This window comes from Temnothorax nylanderi, unplaced genomic scaffold (genome assembly GCF_030848795.1).
Source record: "Temnothorax nylanderi isolate EJ_2023f unplaced genomic scaffold, tnyl_v1.0 TNYL_tig0026_pilon, whole genome shotgun sequence".
NCBI lineage: Eukaryota > Metazoa > Arthropoda > Insecta > Hymenoptera > Formicidae > Temnothorax > Temnothorax nylanderi.
In genome coordinates this window covers 403,187-418,643 of record NW_027249088.1, presented here as the reverse complement: position 1 = coordinate 418,643, position 15,457 = coordinate 403,187, and the positions used below count along the sequence as shown (strand labels likewise).

The 15,457-nt window shown below is 45.1% G+C and overlaps 1 protein-coding gene across 2 annotated transcripts in view; it reads right to left on the bottom strand.

The window, feature by feature from the left end:
* Positions 1-15,457, bottom strand: part of Ush (Zinc finger protein ush) — a 175,207-nt gene that overhangs the window by 8,888 nt on the left and 150,862 nt on the right. For both annotated transcript variants that reach the window (XM_071701495.1, XM_071701494.1), the window contains exon 2: positions 133-386. In XM_071701495.1, coding sequence (XP_071557596.1) covers positions 133-386 — 254 coding nt within the window. The remainder of the gene's footprint in view (positions 1-132; positions 387-15,457) is intronic.

Sequence of the window (15,457 nt, the reverse complement as noted above, 5' to 3'; positions counted from 1 at the left end):
TTTCGAATACTTCTTCCTAACGGTGTTGTATAATTAATTTAATACAATTTTCCTCAATGTTGACGTTAACTGTTTAAATACTATTTTAAAAGTGTAATTTCTAATTAATTCTCAAATACGAAGTCAACGCACCTCGATGTCATCGGCGAAGCTGGCCAGGCGCTTCCTCGCGTCCTCTGAGAGCACGCTGAGGCGCAGCTTGATGTCCTCGCTGGCGGAGGAGCTGGTCGAAGACGACGCGGGATTGAGTCTCGGAGGGGGTGGTAAACTCGAGTCCTCCTCGACCACCGGAGGTGCGACCGGACTCGATACCGCCGATCCGCCACCGTCCACACCGCTGCTCACCGACGGGGTCTTCTCCGAGTCGCTCCACTCCTCATCCTCCCCTGGAACCGAAACAGAAGCACTCACCAATCGGTATTCTCAATCCGCAGTGAAATAATAGAGAAATAATAGACGCTATAAAAATGTTCACCCTTATCAGTTAAATTACCTCGCTAATTTTATTTTAACATGCACGCTTTAAAGTGATAACAACAAATTATTATAATTCTGAGAATATAAAGATGTTTTTCTATATTCTTTTGTGAGAATATATACAAACACGGAGAACGTTAAAAAAAAATATTAAAGAAAAATCTGAAAGATTGTGATAAAATAACAATTTAGAATTGTTTTGAATCGAACTTTAATCGTTCGAAGATTTGAGAGATTTCTTGAGGAGTTACAACGTTGGAAATTCAAGACCTGAAGACAAGTCGAAGACAGAGCAAACTACGTCCATAATTTATAAAGTCCATCTTGCAAGATTGCCTGGTCGTTCAAAAAGCGAAATACAAATTATGAATTTATCTCACTGTCATCCCAAGTCTTTCATTCGACTTCCGCAAATTCGGCTCTACAGGATTAAGAGATACAACACAGACGAGCGTACATTTCTTCAGAAATCGCCAGTGCCGGTCAGAGGTAGCCCGTGAGACGACCATAACAACGTCGCTGGACCGGAGGGAAGCTGGGCGAGGTGTCACGATGAGAGAAACCGTTCTCCGGATCTGTCCGGGTGCCTAATGGGCTCTCGGTACAGCGGCCCTTCGCGTACCCCACGTTCCCTACTCTCTCGCCGGCTCGGTCTACCCCCGTCCGGCACAACCACCAATTGCACCCTTCGCACGCCACCTCTCATCCCCCACCTCGGGGTCGCGCGCTCGACTTGCTCGACAGGCGCAGCCTGTCGAATAGTTTAGTGTCTAAGGGCTGGTCCCGGCGAGCGTGTGTGATGGATGCATTGATAGGAGATTTAACTCTGAGGATTGCGCCAGGAAGCTAGGGGTATCACTGACGATCGAAGGAATCTCTGAGAAAATTAATTCTCGTCGCGGAATTTGGGAATTAATTAGAAATTACGCTTTCAAAATAGTATTTGAATAGTTAACTGTTAGGAAGAAATATTCAAAAGAAAATTGATATCAATGCTGAAAAACTTTAAAGATTGCGTTCCTTTAATGTAAATATTTTAATTATTAAATAATTACGACCAGAAAATTGATCATTCGACACTGCTGATTATAACGATAAGATATTTTTCGATCAAGGTTTTAATATAAGAAATCATATTTAAATATACATTTAAATACATACGATTCTCAAGACATTTTTTCCATCGATCATCAAGAACTTCGAGGAGAGCTCGAACGATCCACCAGGTGGTTCGTCGTCGCGAGAGATCGAGACTCGAGAATTACCCGGATGCTTTAATTGCCTCCTCAGGCGAGGAGAAGAAGGAGCGGACACGGGGAGAGTGACAGAGGGAGCCGCGACGCGAGGGAGTACTCGGAGAGAGAGAGAGAGAGAGAGCGAGAGAGATGCTTGAGGAGATTGGGCAAAGGGTTGCGGAGCGCGCCTCGTGGGCTATCCCGCGCTCGCATCTACACTCGGGTCGTGTTCCTTCCTCTCTGCTTCTCTGTAAATAAGCGGTCATCGATGGATCGGCCGTTGCGTGGCGTGGCGTGGCGTGGCAGGGCACGGCGCGGCAGAGCCTCCCTTTTTCTCTCCTACGGGTCTATTTCAGTCCCTCTCGGGAACGAGCGCGATCGCGGGCCTTAATTGCACAGCCATGCATACGTTCGCCAGCGATGACGTCTCTGCGAGTTCATACGCGACCCTTGTCCGCTTCTTCTTCTTATTCCTCTTCTTCCTCCTGCTGCTCCATCTCGTGATCTGAGATGTACGATTGGAGAGAGGAGAGGTGTACGGTGGAGAGAAGGCCGCGGATAGATCTCTCTATCGTATGATTGAAGCGAGAGGTGTGGATGATAGAAGTTGCAGATAAGCTCTCTTATCTCGCACGGTTGGTTTCCTTTCCCCCCTCCCTCCGAGGTTCTATTATCGAGCCGGGAGATTTCAAGATAATCTCTCCGAGCGTGGATTGGACTCGCGATCGGCTCGGAGATCTGAGGATCCGGGCATTCGAATAATCCTACCACGTTCGAAAATTCATCAATAATACAATGGTTGTACCATGGATTTAAAAGGCTTTGAAACAGCCCGAATTTCAGGATCCGAAGAATCTCCTCCAACCTTCCGAAGGCACGAATATTCACGGCTCCAAATATGCTAAATTTCAAAGAGCCTGACAAAAGTTTTGAGACTTAAGCTTCGAGTTCCGAAAAAAAATTCTTAGTCATAAAATTACAAACTAGAAACGCAACATTTTGAATATCTTAAAATAAAATTTAAATGTGAAAAAATAAAAAAAAATTTTTCTTTCTCGTTTATTAATTATTGGCGAAACAAATACATAAAATTTTCTGTTAAAAAAAAATTATTAAGATCTATCCCGCAACTCGGGTATTCTCAAGTTTAGAAATGAAATTTCTGAGCTTCTGAAGGTTCTGACGAAGGGATGGAAGAAAACGTCTTCAAAGAATACGAGGTGAATCCTAAGAAAATACGAAATAATCTGTAATACCAACAGTCCTGTTCTAATATTTTGACGATCAATTGAAAACTTAAACTTCAGGACTCCCTTGAAACTCGGAACAGTCTGAATTGCGCGTGCATGCACATTGCATACATCGCCGATCGTGAAAGGGGGCTGTGCACCTACGACCACCACTTTTACGAGCGTCCAACCACCTCCGTCGTGCAACGACGGTTGGGGTGCAATATATCTCGAAGAGGCGGCGGGGTAGGGGGGGCCGCGGGGAGGCAACACGGCCGCCATTAACATATCCGCGGCCTGATAAGCCTTTCTCGGAACCGATACCGCCGCGCCCGTGTACACCTTCGGCCCCCGCTTTATGCAAGAAGCGAGCAATCGCGGCGACTCTGGGCGTCGCGCTGAAGAACGGAGCCGGAAGCTCGTACTTTCGATCCCGCCACTCCACCACGTCCTTCCGATATACTCCGTCCCCGCTAATGAGCCTCAAATTCCGGCCGATTTACCGGTGCCCCCGGCGCGATTGATGCGTCACGCAACGATAAGTTCGTTCGATATCTTATTACCTCAGACCCTTAGTTTGTAGTTTTGTAGTTTCGAACTGTGGAAGTTACTTGAAATCTTGCAGTTCTGAATCGGAGGAATTCTCGGATCTTTGGAATCTCGGGAGCTCTGAATTTTTCAAGTTATGAATCTTTGAAGGACGTTTTGAGGAAGCTTTGCGCCTCTTGTTAGAAAAAAAACAGAGAATTAATTAGACTTTGGGTAAATTTGGCTCAGAAATTTTCACCTTTTTACTCGCAGGAAAAATTGCACCTATTGTTCTCTGGCAAGCAAATAATAGAATTCAACATATAATAGAATTATATTTGATTTATTAATTCGCCAAAGAACGAGTGCGATTAAGGCTCCTGGATGGTCACCGCGGCCATATTGGATTCTTACTATCGAGGCGAGGAAAACACCCAATTTTGTTGTGCATGCCATTTTCAAATAAAAAGACATTTCAATAAAACATCACTATAGATCGTTTCAGAACACTTCCGAAATTGGCCGAAAACTACCCTTTTCCCTCGACAATAAACAAACAGCCATAAAACGAAGCCTAAACATACGGGAAAAACAGCCGTTTAACGACTATCGAAAGGAGGTGAAAACGTTCCTTCCGCATGAAAATCTTACTTTTCGGTCAATTTTACGACTTTCACGAATACGTTAAACGTTAGAGCACAAGCACAGAGCGAATAATAAAGAAATAGCATGCACAACAAAATAGGTTGTCAACATGTCACAAAGGACAAAATTCTCCATTGGAGAGGGTTCTGATTTCTGCCGCGACGGTACGTCGCCACCGTCAACGCAGAGTTCTCGGCTGACCATCCAGGAGCCTTAAGGATAGGACCCTCGCGACGCCGCGTACATCTTCGAGACGCGCTCACGTCCAGTCGCGAAGAGACGGCGAGATTAAATTGCATCTACGGACCGGGGCATTCCCGTTGATTTAACGAAGCGAAGATCGATAAAACAATCAGAGACGCGTAGACCAGACGTACTCCTTGAGGAGTCGCGCGAGCGCACGTGATGTGCCGGTAAATCATCGCGCGTTCCGTGACCGAGGGCACACGCGTGCCGCGAGAGCCGCGCGATGCAAAAGCGTCCGCTCGTTAAAGTAATAAGTAGGTATGCGGGGCATTTATTATCCCGAGCTCCAAACCCTTCCTTCCTTCCTCGCCGCTTCAGTCACGGTCGACGTTGCTCGGTTCAAACGTTAATAAACGGAAATTTCGAGATACGCCACGCGCCGCTCTTCCGATCGATCGTCAAATGCATCCGGATGACGAATTTCATCCCTTAACCCTTAAAGGCTACATGGTCCATATATGGACCTCGCTTATGGACCTTTGATCGTGTATAAAGCTGGGTCTAATCAATCAAACCTTAGAGAATTATATATGAAATAGGGGTAGAAAAGACTGAAGAATATAATAAAATTAGAAAAATTGTCAATAATTAATATTAAATTATCCAAAAATATCAATTTTTGAAGAGTCTCAAGTGGTTGAGACTCGAAGTGTATAGCCTTCAAGGGTTAATAAGATCTCTCGGTCAAGTTAACAATTCGCAGAAAGATTCCATTCGCAATCGCTCCCTTCGTCCCACGTAAGGATATATTCGGAGACGCACATTCTTATTGTAATCATCGTGGCTCCTAAAAATTCGCCAGTACATTTGGTCATGGAAGAGAGAGCCCACGACTTGCACGACACCCTGTGCACACCCACGTACACCGCCGACGCGCGTCCTCCGAGAGGACTCGCAGACGGCGCAGAACGGTAGCAGCTTCATCGGCGCTATGCAAATAGGATCCTGATCGTGACGCGGGTAGGCAAACACGCGACGTACAGGTAACAGGCATTACAGGCAGCGGGACGGGGCCTCGGCCTGAGTGAGTCTTCTGTCCCCTCCGCCCTTTCCTCGTCTCCTCCTCCTTCTCTACCTTCTGCCCCCAGGAACCCCCTCTCCCCACCGATTCGCATTGCGGATCGTGCGCCTTTTCACGACCCACGAGGTCGATCGCTCTCGCCACTCGTATAACGCCGTTCCGCGACCATTCGCTTTGTCTCTCTTCCTCCTCCGCCCGCCGTCCTCCCGCACCCCCCGCCATTCGCACCCCTTACACGTTGCATCGTGGAGATATGCTAATGCGGCCGGTCCCGATCGTGACACCGCGGCCGCTAAGTGAGAGCTCAACTCGCGAGCCTTCGGAAAGACGGCGAACAGAGGGGAGAGAGGGGTGCTCCCCGTGTCGGACTTCCGGACGAGGGGCACCGAGGAGGGAGGCCTCCGCTCCTCGGCCGATCGAGCGATCGACGTGTCCGTCCTTCGTGGAATATCGGATCGAACGCGCGGTGCAGTCGCGGACTTTAATTACGAATGGAATGGCAATCGATCGTGTATCGTTGTGCGAGGTATTTTTAATGGAACGGCGTAAATGAGAAACGGCGAGGACTTGAGAAACAGAACAGAGTTTGATTATCTCGGAGTCGTACTATTCCTTTCCGCGGCTTCAAGTACACGCGTAAAGGATCGACTCGAGCAATAAAAAAATTACGATAATTCACGATATCAAAACTGGACAAACATTTTTCTACTCAGTATTTCAGGATTTACTCCACTCTGAATTTTATCATACAGTACGGATATTCCGTAAGATTTGCATAATTCAATACTTACAAAATCGGAATAATTTTTGGATGATATTTCACAGCTCTATCGTATACTTTGAAAATTCTAGTACAAAACTCTGATAAACTAGAATTCTAATAATTCCACGCGAATTCAAGGATTATATCACTTCAGAATCCTGATAGTTTAGAACTGTCTTATTTTGTTCTTTTCGTATAGAAATATTGCGCAATGTCAGAAATCTCGTCAGATACGAATTAAAATTCTAATATTTCGCAGTTCTCTGCCGGAATGTGTCTATAAATAGTTTGTGAAGGCGGACGCTGTAAACTCTCAAGCACAACCAACGGTCGCCGAGTCGCAGTCTCCCGCGAGTCAGATACGTAACAGCTTTATTGTGTCGATCGATACTTCGGATCGGTACTCGAGGTACCCGAGGTGTATCGCCAGCCGTCTCTTCTGGGAAGCTCGGATCACGTCGTGGAGCGCATTATTCATGCGGGACGAGCCTGCTTCGTCGCCACCTCCGCCTTCGTATGCTTGGCGTTTACGCCTCCTCCTCTTCCTCCCCCTCCCCCACGTCTACTCGGCCGTAGGGACAACGATCATAGTAATTATCCTAAAGGACGACGATAAGTCCGATATCCCGCGCTGATAACGTCGCCGTTTCGACTTTCCACATTTATCACTTAATCACGATCAGCCTGTTGCGATACACGAGGTACGTCGCGTATTGGTATTTGTTATTAACCTTTAATAAATAAAGGTATTTGGGAGAGCGACGACTTTTCTCCTGATGTCAGGTACGCGATTAGAAATATCGAGATAATTGCTTCTAAGAGAGCTTGAATAATTAAACCGCAATTATGTATACATAAATTAAAATTGTTCACCTATAAAAGCCAAAGTTCATTTAAATCCCAATATTTTTAATTTCAAGAAGCGGAGAATATATTTTAATAAGAGTATATTTTAATGTAAAGAATATCAATATAAACATTAATATATCAATATTAATTCGGAATTTTCTAATACCCAGAGTATCCATTTTCTGTCTTATTTCCTATCCAGTTTTAAGATAACAGATTTCATGATAATGGATTGACCCTGTTGATCATAATGTACATATATATTTATATCCTCTTTATCTTCTTCGACTAGTTTTATCTTAAAACAAACATTAGTAGTTTCTAAAAGAGTTTGAATAATTAAACTAAAATTCGACTGTTGAATCCAAAATTTATTCAAACGCCGATATTTTAAATTTCATAGAAAGAACGAAATGTTCTTTTTTAAGTATATATATATATATATTTTTTTTTTTAACATTAGAAGAATATTAATATAAACATTAATACATCATTATCAATTTGAAATTCTCTCTATCTTATCCAATTTAGTTTCCCGTTAAAGATAACAGTTCCCATGATTTGATTTATATATAATCACAATGTATATTTAGATCTTCTTTGTCTTCCTCGATAAAGTTCTACTTTAAGACAAACAATTATCTCCTAGTCATCAATTCCGAAGACTTCCGTTTGACGAAGACAACTTTGAAGCATCGTCGATATGCTAATCATACGACTACATCGAGACAACGCGGACATTGTCTTTATCCGAAATTACCGGCACTACAATATCTCCAGTCCGTTGATCGAACACTCCTCCCCCTCTTCTTCCCCGCCACCCTCTCTATCTCTCTAATTTGTTTGCCCATCATGAACATCATCCATCGGACGATCTCCCTTTCTCCTCCTGCGCTCCTCTTTCTCTCTCTCATCAGATTTTTTTTGTTATTTTCTCTTCCCCTATATACGACCGGTCTTATAATATCGGGATTGGTCGGGCTAATCTCCTAGCACCCGATCGCAGAGCGGTGATTAGACTCTGTATATTAGGATTAGAGCCTGTGGAGATATCTCCCTCCATCGATTCCAAGGTGCCTTCCATCACTCAGACCGCGGCCAAGAATGCGATTTCACTCAGAACCGAGTCGTTTGTCGATACTCTCGATATAAAATTCCCTTCCGTTGTCTACTCACCACGTGATCGTTTCATCCACGTCCGTGAATCCTCGAACGTTTGAATTCGCAGACTTTCTTGAGTTCTTGATTTCTGAATACCGAACTGTGTCGTATTCCTCAGTTTCTCGAATTCAAATATTGAATCTAAAGTTTAGAGGATTTATGTTGAGATTCGAAGCTTCACAAAAAGTGAAAAAATCCGAGAATGTCCACGAATACATTCAGAAACTATCAGTTTGATCCGAAAGACCGACGGTTGCTGGATGAACGAAGCCGCGCTTTCTGAACACCCCTGCACGTGTTATAATTCCGAATTGATATTCCGTGCTGATGTTCCTCGATGTTCAAATACCCAGAAACTCTTCTTGAAATTGTATTCAGATTCGAACGAATCTCGGATTTTAATTGAACGATTTAAAATGAATAGAGTTATCCCCTCGTGACTCTCGCTATCCGAATGAGATCATTGGGAGTCGGAGCGCAGAAGGCCGTGTTCGCGTTCACGTGTCGTTATCACGCACGTTGTGCATTTCCCCTCATTTATTTCCGCGCGCGCGATCGCGCGCCCGGACGTCGAAAGCGCCCTGAGGGCAGAGCCCGGTGAGAAAGAGGAGGAGGAGGAGGAGGAGGAGGAGGAGGAGGAGAGATCTTTGATCGGCGCCGAGACGCAGCTGTTTCGTTTATCTCGCGACAGGAACAGGATCCGCGCAGGTCGTTTCGCCCGCGAACAGGACCTTCGAGAGACGTTATCGTCGCGCTCCATCTGTCACCGTCTCGGTTTCCTCCGCCGCGCTGCCGGGCCGGCGATTTTTTTCCGTTCCACGTTAAAACCCGGTAACGAAGGAGGAGGAGGAGAAGATGGGAAAGAGAGGGAGAAGAGAGAAAGCACGGGGGAACGGCCGATTGTCGATAGGGGTGGCGAAGAGTAACGTCGCCGCGCCACCTCGCAAATTGGTAGCGGAGAAAGCTTCGGCGATTTACAAGCCGCCGCTTTTATTTCGCTCGTATAATCTTGGACGAATAAAAAGATTCTTCTTCAAGGGATACGTCTGGAAGAGGCGTATCTTAGCAGCCTAATTGATAAATAGTCACGGTGAATTAAAGAAGCAATTTCTCGAAGAATTAAGAGAATTTCATTTCTCTATGTCACCTAAAATAATAAAATTATTTAGAAAACTAACTAATTCGCGAATATGTAAATAATTAGCACATTTGACAGAGTAAAATTTAGGGTAACTATGAAAATAATCCAACTATGTCGAAAACGATCGGATCAGTATAATACATACTTAAATGAGTAAATAAGTGAAGTAGCGATAAACGTTATTAGTCAGAAAAAAACGTTGTGCAAAAAAAGGGGAAAAAATTGAATTAATTAGACATGTCACTTTCAGGATGTAAATAGTACGTCGCTGGTCAGACTCGCGGAGCGCGAGAACCGCCCAACGATCTTTCTCCTTCCGGTTTTCCGGAAAATCGATCGGGGCTCGTCGCTTCCGCGTGCCAGATACGACGGTTCCCCCGTACGGCGCATCCCCGTGTCCGTTCGTCATCCCTCGAAATGTCGAAAGTGTCGATCCGGTGACCATCGGCCGGTCGCGCGGGAACGAGGTGGAACGAGGAGCGTAGAGCCGAAAGGTAACGAGACCGGGTAGATCGACCGGATCAGATAAGGCCGGGCAGGACCGGCCGGTCCAGATCTCACGAGATAGGAGAATTTAATAACCTGCTACGCGGTGCGCGCGGGGGGAATGGCGGAGGAGGAGGCGAAGCGGGAGGGGGGAACGTGTGGGAAGGGGGGTGGCAATAATATCGGGGAGATATCGATCTTTAATTAGGCACGCAGCGCGCGGGAACGCGAGATTAGATCTAAGCTAGACGAGAAGCGAGTTCTGGTCATCTCCCTCTCTCCCTCCCCCTCGCCCACTTCCTCTCATCCTTCCCCTCGGCCCGTCCGTGGATTTGGCGGCGGATCGAGCGGCCTGATCCAGATCCGCTCTCTCGGTCGCCATTCAAATTGCCCACGAAAGAATAAAGGGACACACGATGCTATCGGGGGACCGCTGGGAAGGGGGGAGGAAGAGAAAGAGACGGAGGTTACCTCGCACGAATATTCCGTAAGACTAATTGAAATTTTGAAGGATGCTGATCTCTGCGCAGATATTACCTACATTTTAATGGTTCGCGTGGGTGGCTGATAGAATTGTCTCGTCGGAACGTGTCTATCCGGGGGATCGAGATTGGCGTCGAGGTCTAGAGCGAGAGGAGGGGGTCTCGAGGTTGCACGAAGATCGCTGCGATCTGGCGAGCTCGGAGATGACGAAGCGATATCGCTCGCGAGGACGAGTATTGTAATTTTCATTATTACACAGAAATAAAGCGGAATACATTTAAAAGGAAACAAAGACTACTGTTAAAAACGAGCGCGATTTATCGTAGTTTAAAACGACGCTCCCCTCAGACGGCGCCATGTTGAGCGTAAACCAGAAACGGAAATAAATTGAACCACAGCGATCAAACAGTGTAAGATGTAGAAAATAAAGAAATTTAAAAGAATTGAAAATAATTTCTAGAAAAAATTAGAATGTTATCGCTTCCATTAAAACGTTATCAGAGATCGCTTTTGATAAATTTCCACGGCAAAAATTATATATTCTCGTACAAATAAAACTAGAAAAGTCTTTCGATACAAAAACGTTGTCTTAAATTAATATTAAGTAATTAATATTAAAGCGGGACTTTTAATGTGGTATAGAATAAGAGGACAATCTCCAAGAATAATTTGTATTTTCTTTTTTTTTTAAGATTGCTTACTTGGATCGCTCTTGACTTCGTTGTTACTTTTACCTCGAGACTCCCCGTATTATCGAAACGACTTGATTCCCGATACTTGTACATCGTCGTGGCAGAAATCGTGAGGTCGCGCAAAAAGGAGCGAGTCGACCGGATCTGAATTTCGATGCTCGCAGCACGAGCGCGTGTTCACGCTCCACGCACGTTGAATATGCAGACGCGGGATATGGTTTATACGTGTCGACGATTAAGCCCGAAGACATTCGGACCTTCATTAAGAGGTAAGCGGCACATCGACATCGCGAGGCAGGCACGTCTGTCGATAAGCCGCCACATTTTTCGTTTCTGCAAACTTTGTCGCGTACTACTTCAAAAAATCACGTTATATGATTAATTACATTATCATTTAATTATCCTCGAATTATTCTTAAATAGATTGAGCCATTACAATTTAAGTATAGTGCGTCCAATTATTTTCGTACAAGCCATCCGATAAGCATCTTTCGCGGATAAAATAATAAGAATTCGATTGAAATTGAAACGGCATCGACGAGAGCGGATTATTGACACGATAACAGTCGAACGGCGAACAACCTCGCGAGGACCGATAGGACGGAGAAAAAGCCGATGGCGAACGGTGTGTCCAGCGGGAGCGAGGGAGGGTGGTCGGGGGGAAGGACGAGGCACCGCGGCCCCGCCGTCCATTGATAATTATTCATTCAGGCGAGTCGCGCGGCGCGGTCAGATACCGATCTTAAAACGTCGGGCCAGAGAGAGGAGGCCAGGCGAGAAGTGTCCCGTCCCGAAGAGATACGAAATCTCGGGTGTCGTTTCGCCGTTCGTTGTCGTCCCTCGGCCGCACTCCGTCCGTCGGCGCGCTCAGGAAGGGCGGAGGGCGGTAGGGGGGGGGGGGCAGAGCAGAGGCCTTAATGTATGCGCGTCGGGAGCTCCCGCCGAGCGATAATTGCCCGATGTGGCATTGCCTCCTCCTCGTGGCAACGAGCACTGGTCACGTCTCAATGTTTTTAAACCACGTTCACAGAACGCGAAACGCCGAACGGAAACGCTTGTCGATCTTCGCGATGGCTGCTCCTTGTATCTCGCATTCGCGTTTCAGCGAATTGTAGGATTATCCGCCGGTGTACGGGGTGTTTTAGGTAAAAGAGGAAAAGAAAGACTTTTCCAGTCCTGATCAAGATCCCTTGGTGTCGTTAATTAAAGTCAAATTGAAGAAAAAAGGGAAATTATGATGTGTCAAAGTCGAATTGAACAAACTAATGATTAAAACTGAACTGAAAAGCTGACGGTTAAAATGAATCGAAGAAACGATTTATGATCGGGGAAATTTACTCGAGCAGTAAACATCATGGAATCTCAATGTAGCATTAATAGGACTGACATATTGTGAAAGATTAAAAGAATAATAATAATAATAATACTTTTAAAAAAATTGTATAACAATTATATGCATTATTATGTTATTTTAAACAATTATAAGTACTCCAATTAAATTTTTAGTAGTAAAGTTTCAATAAAAATTATTTAAAAATAATTAAAGAATAATATTACGAAATAACAGGTAAAGTTAATTGAAGAATATCTTAAAAGTAAATTTTTGATATAAAAAAGAAAAGGTATTTTTAGTATATTTAAAGGACAAACTTTTAGCACCTGTTCATCCTTCTAAAACAATACGTCGGCATGTTTTACCCTTCCATCCCTCCGTGGCTCAAGACCTATCGATGCTTCGGGAGAACACCGGTTACCCTCTTCGGAGTGTCGTCTCTCAGCCATGGCACAAATGGCGTAATGGGGTGTTAAAGGCCCATAGAGGGCCGGCGGGGTGCCGGAGGGCGGTTATTTACGAGCGTGTCCAGCGCGGTAATCTTGCGCGCGTCGCAACGATGCACGTCGTCGCCGTTGTTGGCCCGACGTTAGGATCGCGGTTAAGCGCCGCTGTTATATCTCAGTGTAACCAGGCGCCCCGCGAGAGCGCATTTACGCGCGTGACCCTTCCGTCCCCTTGTCCCTCGCGGAGAGATCACAATGTCGTAAGTACATGAAGCACGGACCCGGCCGGGACATAAACCAGCCGGACACGTGGAACGAACGGGTTGGAGGGATTCGGAGCGGGGAGAAAGATGGGATGAGGTTCCTCTCGACGGAGTACAAAAGAGGATATAAAAAAAATATCAATTTATTGTCATGGAGACTTAAAGATATAATACGTACGATGCGTAGTATAGATCTATTGTTAAAAGGATTATAGAATTCTTCAGGAATAATAGATAAAGACACAGAGGGAAACCTCCTGTTGGTAAAGGAGGAAGAAAACTTTGATTAACAATTATTTGTTGGATATAAATATAATATAAATATATATTAATATTATATTGTTAGAAAATTATAAAGTTTCACAGCAAAGTAGCGCAATGAGTAAATGAATAGGAAACTCAGGGCTCGAACAATGTAAGAGATTTGTAGATAACAAAATTAGAAAAGTATTTATAGAAAAAATGGGAATAATGTTGATTGTTATCATGGATCAGTTTCGTGATCAAGCATTTGTCTCGTTGATAAATTTCCGCGGTAAAAATGACACTTTACGTACAGATCGAGGGAGCGACGAGGAAAAAGAGGGTGTTATATCGAGTGGACGTGGCTGGACGCGTGTACACGGGCTTCCCGGAGTTAGAACCGCTTCTCAGCAGGATCCTCGTTCTTGCGCATCCACGAACGTGGACACGGACCCTGTCCGCCATTTCGCCAATTCCTTCGTTATGTTCGCGCCTGCCGCGATTATGCGAGCGGGCGTGTATATATATATATATATATAAGTCATTCTGTTTATGAAGCGCGGCTTCACCACACGTGGCATTATTAATTTTATATCCGAATTATACAAAATGTCCTGAAATTTCATTTCAGCAAAGATATCTGCATCACGTAGTACTCTTATTTTTCAAATTAATTAAAACAACCTTCTGGTACTCATCTCTTCTCGGCGTTGAACGCTGTATTCTCTATTATAAAAAAAATTGGAAAATTAGGATCGATTATATTTAACATACAATTGCAAAGTAAATTAAGCGATGGCGAGGATAAAAATCAGAATTAAGAGTCAGAAATCGCGCTTCCGTCATCATCAAACGTTTCTTCTCAGATTACTCCAAAGTTTAAAGAGGGGTTGATAAAGGGTTAACAAAGAAGGATTCCATCCCGTCCCGCCATTACAAGACTTTTTTTTTACGATCGAGACCCTCGGGCAGGAAGCGTACCGAGATCGCGGACGCGAAAGGCCGGGCGTTAACAAGGGTGCTCGCCAGGAAGGTGGTCCCGCACCTTTCCGATCCACGAGGTCGCCGTCCTACCCGCGTGAAAGCCACCACCGCCGGCTCCAGCGGCCGTTACATAAATCCCGTCGGGGCGTTATTCAATTTACAGTCGCTTATAGGGCGCATCGCACGGTCTCGGGGATACGAAAAGCCGAGGGAGGGAAGGGTGGCACTGCTACCGCCGTGTCGTAAAAATTATATCGCCGGAGCACCTTGCATTATGTATGCGGATGCGGCGACCGGCACGTACGTTCGTTTGCATCCGCGACCGTAACTGCGAGGGAATAGGGACGGGGGAGGGGGGGGGGGTAAGTCGACAGTTACCCTTCGGTGTTGCTCGATGCGAACGAAGGCAGAATCGCTCAATTCCGAAGAGATACGAGAGAAAATTTTATTCGCCATGGTTCTTAATAAATTCCATGCTCTTCGAGGAAACGAAAAATTTTGTACTCCATCCCTTTTGGCTCTTGGATTAAAGATTTTACTGTCGTAAGTTCACGCATTTTGTAATATATTTATGACATTTTTTTTCTCATGTGTATATTCCGTAAAATTAATTTAATATAAATCACAAATTAAATTATATATTTCTCAAATTGCATGTTCTTGACACTCCTAATTGTTTTGGCGAACTCATCGTCTTGTTAAATGCAAGAAGCACAATTGCAAAGGAGCATATTTGTATTATTTAATTTAATAAAACGATTCCGTCGATGATTCCGCATAGTCATATCGCGGTTACAGCGACGGTCGGGCTCGAAGGGCCTTATTAAGAAAAATGGCGCGCTTCGTGACACAAGAGCGAGCGACGGGCGGAGATGAAGGGAGATGGTGGGCGACTCACCTTTATCTCGCGCAACCCATTCGTGCGGGCTTATCTACCGTAAAAACTTCGACTTTAACCACCGGGGATCATAATCGAGCTTATCTGCGCCTCTCGCAAGCTCGCGCGCTCTCTTCTTCTCTCCTTCCATTCGTTGCTGCACCAAAGGCTATCTCCCCTTTTGCTCATCTATCGCCCCCCTGACGCGCTATCGCGGATTTTATCGCGAAACTTTGAACCGACCCGGAGGAACGAAGATCGCACGAAAGAAAGAGCTTCGTGCGCAGAAAGAGAGAGTGAGAGAGAGGGGGAAGGATGGGAGATGCAGTTTATTTAACAAAGAGATGGAGCGAGA